Below are 14,453 nucleotides of genomic sequence, written 5' to 3' on the forward strand. Positions count from 1 at the left end.
TGTCATCTCCATTCTTTCCAGCAGTCCTCACCTATTACCATTCTCATTTATGGTTTTATCCACCTTGGTATGCCTCTCTGTTCTTGTTCATCTCTTTTCATTTCATTGGCATTTTATGAGAGGAAAAGTAAATGCATGTCCCTGATAGACCCTAAGGAATCAGAAACTCTTAAATCCTGAGTGGCCACTTCATGTCCTTTTTCCGTGGCGCACTGGGTCAAGCACTGTGATTCCCCTCTTTATTGCTCATTTAATATTGTTTTACTGAAACCCTGCTTTATCCCTGCAAGAGTGTTATTCTTAAAGCCCCAGCAACTCTTAAGACATACTGCTTCTTTCTGACTCTTTAGCTTCTGCCTGTTTATCCTGTTTATACCTTAGGAGTGGTAGTAAGGTACCAGGTACCAGAATAAATTTCTGCTTGTAAGGATCTCCTGCTTCATTCAGTAGGAGCAGTATACAAACTCAGCATCATCATTCCATAAATGAAACAAGTTAATGGCAAGCATCATAAAGAATTAACACTTCATGAGTAATTACTAAATGCTAGGCCCTGTGCTATATGTTTTATGTTGTCTTATTTAATCCACACAATCCTCTTAGTAGGTTTCATACATATTTTATTGATGAAGCAACTGAAATTTAAGGAAAGTTGGAATAACTTTGCCCCCAGGTGGAAGGTGTGGAACCATTTTTCAAACCCAGGCATGTGTGCGACCAAAAAGTGATTATCTTGGCATAGTGCACTATAAAATTTAGCTAAAACCCTCGCTTTTCTGAGGCTTTTCTTATCCATGGTATTTTACAGGACCTTCTACTTCCTCTGAACTATAGAATGTATAATCCATATTACTCACTTGGGACATAATGTATTGCTTTTTATTGATAGCAGTTTTTTATACATATGTGTCCTGTATTTTAGGTAGAAATACAATTAAAAAAAAAAAACTACTAGCAATACCATTTTATTAATCTTAAGAATAATTAAAATTTTCCCTGAAATGATCTCAGTTTTAAATAGCTTTAGTCTCCTTTTATAAAACAATAGTATACTATTCATAACAATTTGGTTTTACAGATATTGGGTAAATTGTAAAGCATGTGTTCTATAAGTCTCTTATGGTTCAAAAGTGCTACTTTTAAATGACACTTGTTTGAATAGAGCTGTGTACATTTGATTATTAATAAGTATTTGCATTTTCTAAATATTACATAGTGTTTAACATTTTGGTGAAATTTTGTAATTATTTAAATTCACAACAGATAAATATCTTTGGTTTTATAAATGAAACTCCAGAATTGAATATTTAATAAGGAAAACTTGTTAAATCAGAAAAAAGTAGTGGCTGGTTTGTGATTTGCCATCACAAAAATATGTTCCTTTTTGTTGTTGTTGTTGTTTTTAAGACATTGGTGCAAGAGAGATGCATATTCCTGTGTAATTTGCTTCAAGGAGAGCAGATTTCTTGTATTTGAATTTTTATCTTCCTGAATGAAGATAATTGTAGAATAGTGATTACTTTGGAATATTTGTCTTAGGAGATAATTGTATTTGGGGGGCTGATTTTAGAGAAAGAAAAAAAGGTAAGTTGAGTAAATGATAGCAGTAAGAGAGTTCACATATAATGAAAATATTTTACAGAAAATATAACTGGTTTTGTTTCAGTTTTCTAGTTCTCAGTGAGTATCAAACTTATCCATCTAAATATATAGAAGTTTAAATTTATATACTAAAGTTTAAATGTACATAATACAGGTAAATGGTTAAGTACTTGTTACAGATTATTGTAGAATTACAGAATTTTTCTTTCTACAATCTGAGCCGCTTTCAATAAAATAATGAAATAATTTTCAGTGAAATAATTTGTTCTCTTGATGTCATAATGTTCAAGTTTATTTCTCATTAGACTATAGACAATTTCGTATTTTCAAAATATGACTAATAATATGACTACCAAATGAATTAATGGAATCTTTATAATAAGAGTTTTACTTTAACTATAAAATCTACCAAAGTTTTTTTTAATGTACATAGTTTTAGGGCGCCTGAGTGGCTTAGTTGGTTAAACGACCGACTTTGGCTCAGGTCATGATCTCACTGTTTGTGAGTTCTAGCCCTACGTCGGGCTTTGTGCTGACAGCTCGGAGCCTGGAGCCTACTTCAGATTCTGTGTCTCCTTCTCTCTCTGCCTCTCCCCTGCTCACATTCTGTCTGTCTGTCTCTCTCTCAAAAATAAATAAACATTTTTAAAAATTAAAATAAACATACATACAATTCAGTATGTACAGTTTTGAATTTGAAAGAGCAAAATTGTGTGAGTATTAGAAGGAAACATTTATTATGTTTCACGCAGTCTTTTAAGGCCAGATTATCTCTTCAACTCTTGTAAGGAATTCCTTCAAAGCCCAGTTGTTTGCATTTGCTGTCCTGTCACTTACTTTGATGTGCGTATTCTACTGGACCTTGGTCCTGTGGAATCGTCATGTGTTTGGGGCAGAAGTTTTATCCACAGCACTTTGAACATTCTTATCTTTTAAGTGCTTGAACAAATTCCTAGCCTTTTCTGAAAACCATTAGGCAAGTAGACATTGATGCTGATTTTGTACTTAAAAACTTCCTTTGTCACATTTCTTTTTATCTCTTGCTGATTATTGTTAAATGTGTAAGCACAGTAATTTCTTAATGGCAAAATTTCTTTGCTCTTCAGAATTATTTCAGCTCTCAACCAGTTCATTCCATATGCACATATAATATTTATATTACCACTTTAGGTGTTTTATTATCTATCTTCACTTCTAATACAATTGTGTTTTGTCTTCCTAGGACTTTTAACACTTGCACTTCTTTTGCATTTATTGGGCACGATGGGTTAATGTTTATAAAATAACTCAAAACTAAGCACAAAGGGTAAATTCATCATAGACTGAAGAACACTAGAAAAGCCAAAGTAAAATAACGATTAATGGCAGTTAATTGGTTGAGAGCAGAGTTGACACACTACCTTTGGAGTGTGGAGCTGACACATTTATGTTCATGTTAATTATTCAATTGTGGTAAAAAATTTGGTCTGTTTGAAAAAATATATAAAGAGGTTATCACTCATTTTAATTTTTTTTAAAAAAAAACGTGAATTGTTCTTGTTGGAGCTATGTGCATATGCACATCATATATCCTTTCAAAGCTGTGATGGTCACTCTTACCTTGTTCTCACTATATGAACATGTAAACAATGCAACAAGCAGTCATTCCGTAGCTGAGTAGGATTTAGCATTCTCGTTTGGTTGCAACTGTAATTTATTGCGTTGCCTCTTCTGTTACAAACTCTTCATTAGGAAATTAGCCTTTGATTAGTGAATATCCATTTGTTTTTCTGCTGTTGGTTTTCATTATTTTATAATTTTGCCATGTTGTTAAAGTTAGGCCTTTATAACTTCCCCACCACCTTTTGTCCTTCTTGTAGTTACCTGCCTCTTGAGGTAGGTTAGATTATGTTTACTATTTAGTATATCCGGCAGTAAGAATCACTTTGTGTTATTAGGTGTTTATGATCTTACTATTTGTAACATCTTCCTATTAAATAATGAGGATCATATATGGCATCAGGAATAAAACTACTGGACAAGTTCAATATAATTTTATGGTAGGTGGTAAAATCACATATAGATCTTGGTTTGTAATGACAGTAATGACAGGGCCACATGCTGCTGGAAGAAAGCATTATGTGCCGAATGTATTTTATTCTTGTTTTATTTTTCTGCTCATTATTTATGCATTTTCTGTTGGTTTGAACTCATTGAAAATTTTTGAGGGGGATATTACCCATACAAAAAACCTTTGTATGTAGTTTTCATGATGCAGATAGCTCTTTGGCCTGTGTGTTAGTCATTTAGTGCCATATTTTCATTGTTCAGGAATCAGCTTATCAACATATTACAAGTTAACTAAAGGATTATTTCTTTTCTTTTTTAATTTTTTTAAATGTTTGTTTGTGTTTGAGAGGGATCAAGAGTGCACCAAGGGAAGAGTAGAGAGAGAGGGAGGCAGAATCCAAAATAGGCTCCAGGCTCTGGAGTTGTCAGCACAGAGCCTGACGAGGGGCTCAGACTCAGGAGCTGTGAGAACATGACCTGAGCCAAAGTCAGATGCTTAACCAACTGAGCCACCCAGGAGCCCCAACCAAAGGATTATTTGAAGTAATTTTTGATTTAGAGTATCTTTTTTAAATTAAAGTCCCAGTAGTATAATTTTCACTCCCATTTTTAGCTCATTATTTCAAATAACATTAAATGTTAATAATATAATAACCAAGCATTTAACATATAGAGTAGATGTCAGAGAGGATGTTAGAAAACATCTTATCCAATCTCCAGTGCCATAGTTCCTTCTACTGTGTTCTTGACAATAGTCCAACCTGCTGAGCCATTCAGTTCACTGTTGTGTGAGACAACCCTTTGCATTGTTGAGTGGTTCCTGTTTTTAGTTTTTTCTTAATCTTGAGTTGAAATCCATATCTTTATAATTCAAACATACCTTCTTTTATATGGCATGCCTTCAAACATTAGAAGACTATTAATTGTATTGACTAATTATTAGACTAAGCATACCAAATTTTCTCTTTATTTCATTACATGGTGTGCTGGATACCCTTATGAATTTCTGTATTTTTTTAGTGTTTCCTCTCAGTGACATCCAGAGTAGGATACTACTGGGGTGGTATGGTTATACAGTATACTCTGTCTTCACTTGCATTGTATACTAGGTGAGGCTTGGGTATATATATATATATGTTTGAACATTGTGTACGGTATATATAGACTTAACTATCACAGTAATTGTAGATGTAGTATTTCAGTTAATTAAGATTTGTTTTTGCAATTAGAATGACAGTTGTGAATGTTTTTTTCTTCTTGACCCAATCTCCTATATGACTAACTGAAGTTGTCATGTATTCTCAAGGATAATTTAAATGAACATGGGGTTTGTGAAAATCTGACAGATCTTAACTATAACTCAGCTAGTGGGCAACATTATAATTTATTTATAGCTGTGTAATATAGCTATTAATGAGCTAATGTAGAATGAGGGCAAATTGTATTATATCTTTGTATGAAATTATACTACATGACAAAGGTTGGTATTATGTAATAAGTACCCACAAAGTATTAACCTATTTGCAATAAATACGATTAATAATGTACATAAAAGAATGAAATTAAGCTAATTTTATCAAAAATTATTCATGAACAGAAAGTGGACAGCATAGATTTGATGACAGGAAGGTTGTATCTAATCTGAATTACTGAGTGACCTAGGAAGCTTGCTTAGAGGGATTACAGAATAATTATGTTAATATGCAATTATCACCTCATTTCTTCTGTAGTAACCTCAAGATGTAGTGTAGTGAGGGTGTTATAGCAAGTGCTGATAGTTTGCAAAAATACTGATGTTTGAAATTTCTAAGACAATAAGTCTAGCTTGAGGCATAAAAGTGATGATCTGTCATCTTGAAGACAGATCTGACCTTTGTACTGTTTTTTTTTTTTTTAATGCTCACAGTGTATAACTACAGGCAGTTATAGCTGTAGAACTCATTATGATTTTCTAGAAACCGAAATATGTTTTATGTAGATTTAAAGTTCCATTTGCAGCTTTTTATAAGCGTGTGAATTTTTTTCAAGAACATTTTAAAAGTCATTTAAAAGAAAAATTCTGTGGTTATATGATGACATGGAGGAGGACATACTAATAGAGTCTAAGCATTTTATTAAAATATCCTATTTGATAATAGCAAATTCACTGAAATTTGAGGAGTCCAAACAATATAACATTAGTTTGATTATTTTAATTTATTAGCTTCCCTTTTTTGAACTTAATGAATGATGTCTACCTTCAAATGTGTCCCCTACTTAGTTACATTAACATAAACTGGTGTTGATGGCTCTGTTACATATATTTGACTATATAAAGATAGTTGGAAGAACTTTGAAACAGTGTGAAATTAGGTTATTGGTCAAATGCTTTCTTGCCTAGATGCCACATAACCATCCGTGAATGTAGGGAAATAAATTTTGGTGTCAAAATTCTAGATCCATTATTCACTGTAACAGATTTTGATGATTCAGTGTTCTGCATTATATCTCAATGCAACAGCTATGATTTTAGAATACTGTTAAGAAAAAATGTACTTGGAACATGTTTTGGTTAAGATATATTCTAAAATTAAACCAGGAAAATTTTTTTATTATTGCTAAAATACTAGCTTACTGAAACAGTTTCTTATAGCGTATTTTTAAACTGATGGAGTAGATTTTTTAATATCAATGTGCTAAAAAGAAATTTTCTGAAAAATGAACAACCTCTGTTTTTGAGTAGAGAGATCATTAATTTGGGGACAAGTTAGGCATATTTCTTTAGGTGTGAAGGAAAACTTTGTTAAAGACTTCATTTTATATTTTAACAATATCTAATCTGATCTTTTGTTTTTTTCCTTCTGCTAGATGTGTTTAGAGATAGAGGATATATCACATACATATATTCTTCCTGTGTTTTTGTGGCAAAACAGTTTGGTATCTTTAGAATGTGAACTTATGGAAGGCTCATATTAAGGCCATTCTGGTAATGAGAATGCAGTCTCCAAGCAGACATGATATTCTCATAGTTTGTCACCCTGCTGTTCAGGGGGTACCAATGAAGTTGCTTTAAATGGGAAGCGTCTGTTCCATCTCTGAACCTCTAACACCAGAACAGATGGGTGGAACATGGAACATAGAAGGTTGTACCTCTGAGGTGGTAACAGTGAAGCCACTCATTAACACTGAATTTACCACTTCGTTAGCAACATTGCTTCCTGTTGAGAAAAGCTAATACAGGCTTTCAGATTGACTGAGCATATATTTGTCTACCCCTGTGATTATAATAAGTAGGAACACTAAGTGTCTTTCAGGCTACTTTTTTAAAAATTCTGTTGTCCATTTCAGATTTATGAGACTGTTCCTATTTGGACATTTTACCTTTTTATGTAGTTTAATGAGAAATGTCAGGAATGGGTAATAGTATAGCATCAAGATTTGCTTTTCTTTTCATTGACATTTACACACTCTTCCCTAACACATGTTTATGTGCTGCCCATTTTTAACTTCTGTGTATGTGATGTAGAGACTCCTGCTGGGTGCTGCATTAGCACCATTTTGGGGTGATAGCATTGAATATGATCTTATTGGAAGTCTATTTTTATTGCTGTGGATGTCTGCCAATCTCAGAACAGAATTCTGGGACCTATGAGGGGCAGAAAAATTGTTGGTATACATAATAATGCCAAAGAAAAGATATTTGCAGTATTATTTATAATATTTGTTGTATTAAAGAACACATCTTGTGGAAAGAATAAGCTCGTTATAAGCGCTTGTTCTCAGTTGTGAAATACGAAAGTAATTAGAAATAATTCTTTTATTCTTTAACTAGACTTAATGTTTTACAGCACATGTAGTTGGTACCATAAGAGATTAGAAATAATGAACTGTATTGAAAATGTTTTAATTTCTAAATATCAGATTAAATTCATGCTGTCTTAAAATAGTATTATTACTTGTTATTCAAGTAATATACAAGTACAAATTTAAGTACTATGAAGGAGAAGAAGAGAGCAGAAACCTAGCATGTCTTGTTTGCGGTTTTCCGAATAATAGAGCAGTTCCTGGCAAATGGTAAGGGCTCAATAAATATTTGGAGAATGAATAAACTGTACTTACTACCATGTGCAAAAGGAAAAGAAATAATGGAATTTTATGCCAGTACTTCAGATAGTTCATACCTAGGGTTGCCAAATTTCAGATTCTTTAAATTGTACTTGACGATTATTGGATATTTTGAAGGCCTTGCTATAATTGCTGAGTCAAGAAGTCAGAACCATGATGGAATTTGCATTAGTTGAATGGGGTATCTAAGTTTCATGGGAAGAAAATTGTCTCCTCTTACACACTTTTGCTTTGATTTTACAGCTATGTTTTTATTCACTCAACATGTTAGTCCTTTATTCACCAAATACTGCCTGAGCACCTTTGCCAAGCACTGTGCTAGGTTCTAAAGATATGAAGGTGACTAGGTATAGTCCCTGCCCTCAAAGAGTTTACATTCTTCCAGGGAGACAGGTAGTTCCAGTATAATGTGCCCATTTCTAATATTGCTGTTCTCTAGATGTTTTGTATATATTCAATATTGGTTTTTGTTGCTTAGCACAAAGAAAAAAAATAACCTAACCTTTTTTAAAGTTTTTCTTCATTCTTGGAAAATTATTAGGACCTCCACATAAAAAGAATGGAATTATGCTAATAAAAATGTGTACTTTGAACTCTCCATACATTCTACTAGAATTTTTTTTCATGCAAATCTAAATTTTTTTTCTTCCATTTTCTAGACTAAATGTGTTAAATGGGCTTGCCAACAATATGGATGATTTGAAGATAAACACCGATATTACTGGTGCTAAAGAAGAACTCCTAGATAACAACAGTTTTGTCTCAGACAAAGAGAGTGGAGTTCATAAACCAAAAGATTGTCAGACATCATTTCAGAAAAATAATACACTCACTCTGCCTGAAGAACTGTCAAAGGACAAATCTGAAAAAGCCTTAAGTGGAGGCCAGTCTACTCTATTTATACATGCTGGTGCTCCTACTGTTTCTAGTGAAAACTTTATCTTGCCTAAAGGAGCTGCTGTTAATGGACCAGTTTCACACTCCTCCTTAGCTAAGACTTCCAGTATGAATAAAGGCAGTGTTTCATTAACCACTGGACAACCTGTGGATCAGCCAACAACAGAATCTTGTTCAGCTTTGAAGGTGGCACCTGATCTTCAGCTATCTACACCACAGAAAGTAAATCAACACCAAGTTTTATTTTTGTTATCAGATGTAGCACATGCTAAGAATCCAACCCATTCCATTAAAAAACTACCTACCTCTGCTTCCGTTGGTTGTGACATTCAGAATTCAGTAGGGAGTAGTATAAAGTCAGATAGCACTTTAATAAACCAAGTAGAGGTGGGTGAGGATAGTGATGATTTATTGGTAAAAGATGATTGTGTCGATACATTAACAGGAATCTCCTCAGGTACAGATGAATTTAGGTCAGAAAATGAGACAAACTGGGATCCCCAAAAAGAGTTCATTCAGTTTCTTATGACTAATGAAGACACAGCGGATAAAGCTCCAGTTCACTCCAAAGTAGGTCTAGAAAAAAAGAGAAAGCGGAAAATGGATGTAAGCAAGATAACTCGTTACACTGAAGATTGCTTTAGTGATTCAAATTGTGTACCCAATAAGTCAAAAATGCTAGAAGTAGACTTTCTAGAACAGAATGAAGAACTACAAGCAATAGACTCACAGAAATATGCATTATCAAAAGTGAAGCCTGAATCAACTGATGAAGACTTGGAATCTGTGGATGCTTTTCAGCATCTAATTTATAACCCAGATAAGTGTGGCGAAGACAGTTCACCCGTTCATACTAGCACTTTTCTTTCTAATACCTTAAAAAAGAAATGTGAAGAAAGTGATTCCGAGTCACCTGCTACTTTCAGCACCGAAGAGCCATCATTTTACCCCTGTACAAAGTGCAATGTGAATTTTAGGGAGAAGAAGCACCTCCACAGGCATATGATGTATCATTTAGATGGGAATAGCCACTTTCGTCATCTTAACGTCCCAAGGCCATATGCTTGTAGAGAATGTGGACGGACATTTCGAGATCGTAACTCACTTCTAAAGCATATGATTATTCACCAAGAAAGAAGACAGAAGCTGATGGAGGAAATTCGCGAATTGAAAGAACTTCAGGATGAAGGAAGAAGTGCACGATTACAGTGCCCTCAGTGTGTGTTTGGTACCAATTGCCCTAAAACATTTGTGCAGCATGCTAAAACCCATGAAAAAGATAAAAGGTACTACTGCTGTGAAGAGTGTAACTTCATGGCAGTGACAGAAAATGAATTAGAATGCCATCGAGGCATTGCCCATGGAGCGGTGGTAAAATGCCCTATTGTCAGTTCTGATATAGCCCAGAGAAAAACGCAAAAAAAGACTTTCATGAAAGACTCTGTTATAGGATCATCCAAAAAATCAGCTACCTACATATGTAAGATGTGTCCTTTTACGACTTCAGCCAGAAGTATTTTAAAAAAACACATGGAGTACTTGCATTCATCATCATGTGTTGATTCATATGGTAGTCCACTTGGACTTGATAAAAGAAAAAGTGACATTCTTGAAGAACCTATAGATATTGATAGCACTAAACCATTAATTAAACAACAGTCAACCACATTTCCAAAGAACTCTGCTTTAAAACAAGATGTAAAGCGAACATTTGGATCATCCTCACAATCAAGTAATTTTTCCAAATTCCATAAGCGTCCACACAGAGTACAAAAAGCTCGAAAAAGCATTGCCCAGTCAGGTGTAAATGTGTGCAATCAAAACAATTCTCACAAGACTGTTATGATTAAAAGCAGCACTGACCAAAAACCTAAGTATTTCCATCAAGCAGCAAAAGAAAAATCTAATGCCAAGGCGAATAGCAACTATTTATATAGACACAAATATGAAAACTACAGAATGATCAAAAAATCAGGTGAATCATATCCTCTACATTTCAAAAAAGAAGAAGCCAGTTCACTAAACTCTTTACATCTGTTCTCATCATCAAGTAATTCTCACAACAATAGTTTTATTTCAGACCCTCAAAACTCTGACACGAAAAGGCCAGAAAGCTTCAGAGAACACAGGCGTGTAGCTGTAAAGAGAGTAGTTAAGGAATCCAAGAAGGAAAGTTCTGTTGGAGGAGAAGACTTGGATAGCTATCCAGATTTCTTGCATAAAATGACTGTTGTTGTTTTGCAAAAACTTAATTCTGCTGAAAAGAAAGATAGCTATGAAACAGAAGATGAAAGTTCCTGGGATAATGTTGAGCTAGGTGACTACACTACACAGGCCATAGAAGATGAAACCTATAATGATATTAATCAAGAACATGTAAACTTATTCCCACTTTTTAAAAGCAAGGTAGAAGGTCAAGAGCCTGGAGAAAATGCTACCCTTAGTTATGACCAAAATGATGGCTTTTATTTTGAATACTATGAAGATGCTGGAACTAATAACTTTTTGCATGAGATACATGATCCTCAGCATTTAGAAAACGCAGAAACTTCATTGTCAAAGCATAGTTCTGTTTTTCACTGGACTGATCTGTCTCTTGAGAAGAAATCATGTCCTTACTGCCCAGCAACATTTGAAACAGGTGTTGGGTTATCAAATCATGTTCGAGGACATCTTCACAGAGCTGGATTAAGCTATGAAGCCCGTCATGTTGTATCACCGGAACAAATAGCCACAAGCGACAAAATGCAACATTTCAAAAGAACTGGCACAGGGACACCTGTTAAGCGAGTTAGAAAAGGTAAGTTTCCACGTGGATAATTTGGGTTACTATGTCTATTCAGATTGAAAGAATTTGAAGGTTTTGTTCAAATTTGGTCTTTATTAGAATAAAGAAAAAATTTTATTTTTCAGAGTTAATTGGCTTTAAGATGATCACTTTACAAAAAATTCTGATGTTACTCTTAAAAAATTTTTTTTTAGCTATAGAGAAGTCTGAAACCACTTCTGAACACACTTGTCAGCTCTGTGGTGGTTGGTTTGATACTAAAATTGGATTATCGAATCATGTTAGAGGCCATCTGAAAAGACTTGGAAAGACCAAATGGGATGCTCATAAATCTCCAATCTGTGTTTTGAATGAAATGATGCAAAATGAAGAAAAATATGAAAAAATCTTAAAAGCATTGAACAGTCGTCGTATTATTCCCAGACCATTTGTAGCTCAAAAACTTGCATCAAGTGATGACTTTCTATCTCAAAATGTTATACCTCTTGAAGCATACCGTAATGGCCTAAAGACTGAAGCTTTATCAGTGTCTGCGTCAGAAGAGGAAGGGCTGAGTTTCTTAAATGAATATGATGAAACAAAACCAGAACTGCCCAGTGGAAAAAAGAATCAGTCTCTTACACTGATAGAACTGCTTAAAAATAAAAGGATGGGAGAAGAAAGGAATTCTGCTATTTCTCCTCAAAAAATTCATAATCAAACTGCAAGAAAGAGATTTGTTCAGAAGTGTGTTCTTCCATTAAGTGAAGACAGCCCGTTGATGTATCAGCCACAAAGAATGGACTTGACTATGCACTCAGGTAAGAGGATGTTTATGACTATTGTGTATAATTTAAACAGTTTAATTATGCTTACTTTTATGGAATATTTGTAGGAAATACTTCTTAGAATGTTTTTACTTAAGCTGCTTTTTTTGCAGAGCAGAGATTGGTTATACTGTCATTTCTATATAAATCATCAGTTGATGCTCATCAGCACTGAATTCTCTGTGCCTCATTTCTTGGTCAGAATGTAAGGTGAGAACAAAAAACAAAAAAAAACCCAAAAAGCTGATCTGTAAAAATAAAATCTGCTATGGCTGGGGAATGGTCCTATGGATGGGAGGTTGACGTTGTTCAGAAGCATAGCATTACTGGAATGGCAAACCTGTTCTCTATTTGCCAGTGCTCCAAGATGATAATGGTCTCAAGATTTAGCTATTGGTTTTCCTTCTGCTTAGGTCAAACAAACAAACAAAAATAGGCTCTTTAAACTGAATGGATTGGTGTCTGTTGTGTGTTGTGATTAACCCAAAGAAACTTCTCCTTCTCCAGTTCCTCGTTGTATTGTGGGATAGTTCGGTTTTGGAGAACTGTTGTGAGTATAAAATATTTGTTTGGGGTTTTGCAGCGGTGGTCTAATGGAACAGAACAGATGTTGAGGTTAGTGCTTGTGCACCAATAGTTTTTCCTTTTCAAAAGAACAGTTTGTATTGGCAAATGATGTAGCAGATGAAATAGCCTAACTATATTTGTTATTGCTAAGTCTGGTTTATACTTTTAGATTAGAAAAATTTTAAGTGTCTTTGTCGGTTTCTTTTGGAGGTTAAGAATGTCGATGATTGATTAACTTTGTGGTCCAGCCCTGAGTTGAACGTGTCTGAGGTAAAAGTAACTGGTCAGTGGGTTAATAATGAATACAATTACTATAATGTTGATTTGTTTACTTGGGACAGCCCAGATATTTGTTTGCAGTTTTGATTTAAGGAAAGATTACCTTGTGTTGTAAGTGGTCTAAAAAATTGTCCTGTATGAATTTCTGGTTAATACGGTTCTTTTGTACGAAGAGAGTCTTTCAAAGTCAAATTTTGAACATTTTTCAGAAGAAGAAAATGTAAGAAAGGTGTGTCAGCTGTGTTGACTGAGGTGTAGTACACTTGAGAGATGGAAACCGTATTTGTGGCTATCATAGCTCGTGTTGAAGAAACCAACTGAAACGAGTTGGGGGAGTGAGAATTGTCTTAGAAGTTAGGAGTTTCTTATTGTTTTCAACATGTTTTCTTTCCTGTGATGATTAAGATGTTAGCTTGTTGATCATTTATTTAGCACAAAGATTTTAGCAAAAAACTTCAAATCATTAACTTTCATTATTGATTGCGCATTCAGAGTAATGAACATAAAATGCCCTGAATAAAATGTTGTGTCTAACAGCTGCTCAGTGGTGTGTTTTACCACCTTTTCTCCCAGCCTTCATCAGAAAGCCTAATTTAGTATTGAGCCTTTTACGGTTTTGTGGGTAAAACACTTTAATTACCACTTTGTCAACTAGACTTTTTAATTCTTTGTATTGGTAAGTTGCAAGCTTTGAAACTTCTCAACTGAACAGTGCTCTTCAAATCACAGGATTGTATTTTAGGTTTAGGAAATGATCTGCGTAACACAGAAATCTGCAAGAAAGTGATAATAGGTGTTAAATCCAGAGGAGCTTAGAGGTTCAAGGCACTCCTCTTCCACCTTTCCAAAGAGCATGGGTTGGCTCTAAATACTAACTACAAACTAATAACATTTAACTTAACACCCCCCCCCCCTGCCCCCCGCTCCTTATTTTAAGTTAAGCTAATTCAATGAACGTTTTTTAAACCATCTTTATTGTGGTACTTTTCTTCACGCTTTTAGCTAAGAAAATTTCACTTTTTGAAGTGAGAACTGGATTATAGTTTTCTTTTGAATGATAGGTATGCCTGTGAAGCTTAGAACATGTGTGCATTGCAATACGACGTTTACAAGTGCTGTTAGCCTGTCCAACCACTTACGCGCTTATGCACGAAAGAAGAGTGCTGGACTTTTGACTGGTACAGGTATGTTTGAACAGATAACACAGCAAGTCTGCTTGATTCAGTACACTTTTTTTCCCACCAGACTGGTGCTAATTCAGATGATATTTATAGCTTTCTTTGGTAAGCACAGTTGAGTCTGAATATACATTAAATTTCAGCAACTTGTAAACTGTTAGATATCATTTTAAGCAAGTTCTT

At 34.4% G+C, this 14,453-nt stretch overlaps 1 protein-coding gene and 1 long non-coding RNA gene across 5 annotated transcripts in view; one reads left to right on the forward strand and one right to left on the reverse strand.

Moving 5' to 3' along the window:
- Nucleotides 1-14,453, forward strand: part of ZNF644 (zinc finger protein 644) — a 104,457-nt gene that overhangs the window by 72,341 nt on the left and 17,663 nt on the right. For 2 of the 3 annotated variants that reach the window (XM_078451691.2, XM_078451690.2), the window contains exons 2-3: nt 8,415-11,452; nt 11,635-12,240. In XM_078451691.2, the coding sequence (XP_078307817.2) occupies nt 8,446-11,452; nt 11,635-12,240 (3,613 nt within the window). In that variant the 5' untranslated portion in view covers nt 8,415-8,445. Of the gene's footprint in view, nt 1-8,414; nt 11,453-11,634; nt 12,241-14,153; nt 14,277-14,453 lie in introns of all 3 variants that reach the window. The other variant, XM_078451689.2, reaches the window with a different exon arrangement.
- LOC144617228 (uncharacterized) overlaps nt 9,045-14,453 on the reverse strand; it is a 70,430-nt gene continuing 65,021 nt past the window's right edge. For both annotated transcript variants that reach the window (XR_013557497.1, XR_013557498.1), the window contains exon 3: nt 9,045-9,228. This is a non-coding gene — a long non-coding RNA (uncharacterized LOC144617228). The remainder of the gene's footprint in view (nt 9,229-14,453) is intronic.

This window comes from Panthera onca, chromosome C1 (assembly GCF_046562875.1).
Source record: "Panthera onca isolate mPanOnc1 chromosome C1, mPanOnc1 haplotype 2, whole genome shotgun sequence".
NCBI lineage: Eukaryota > Metazoa > Chordata > Mammalia > Carnivora > Felidae > Panthera > Panthera onca.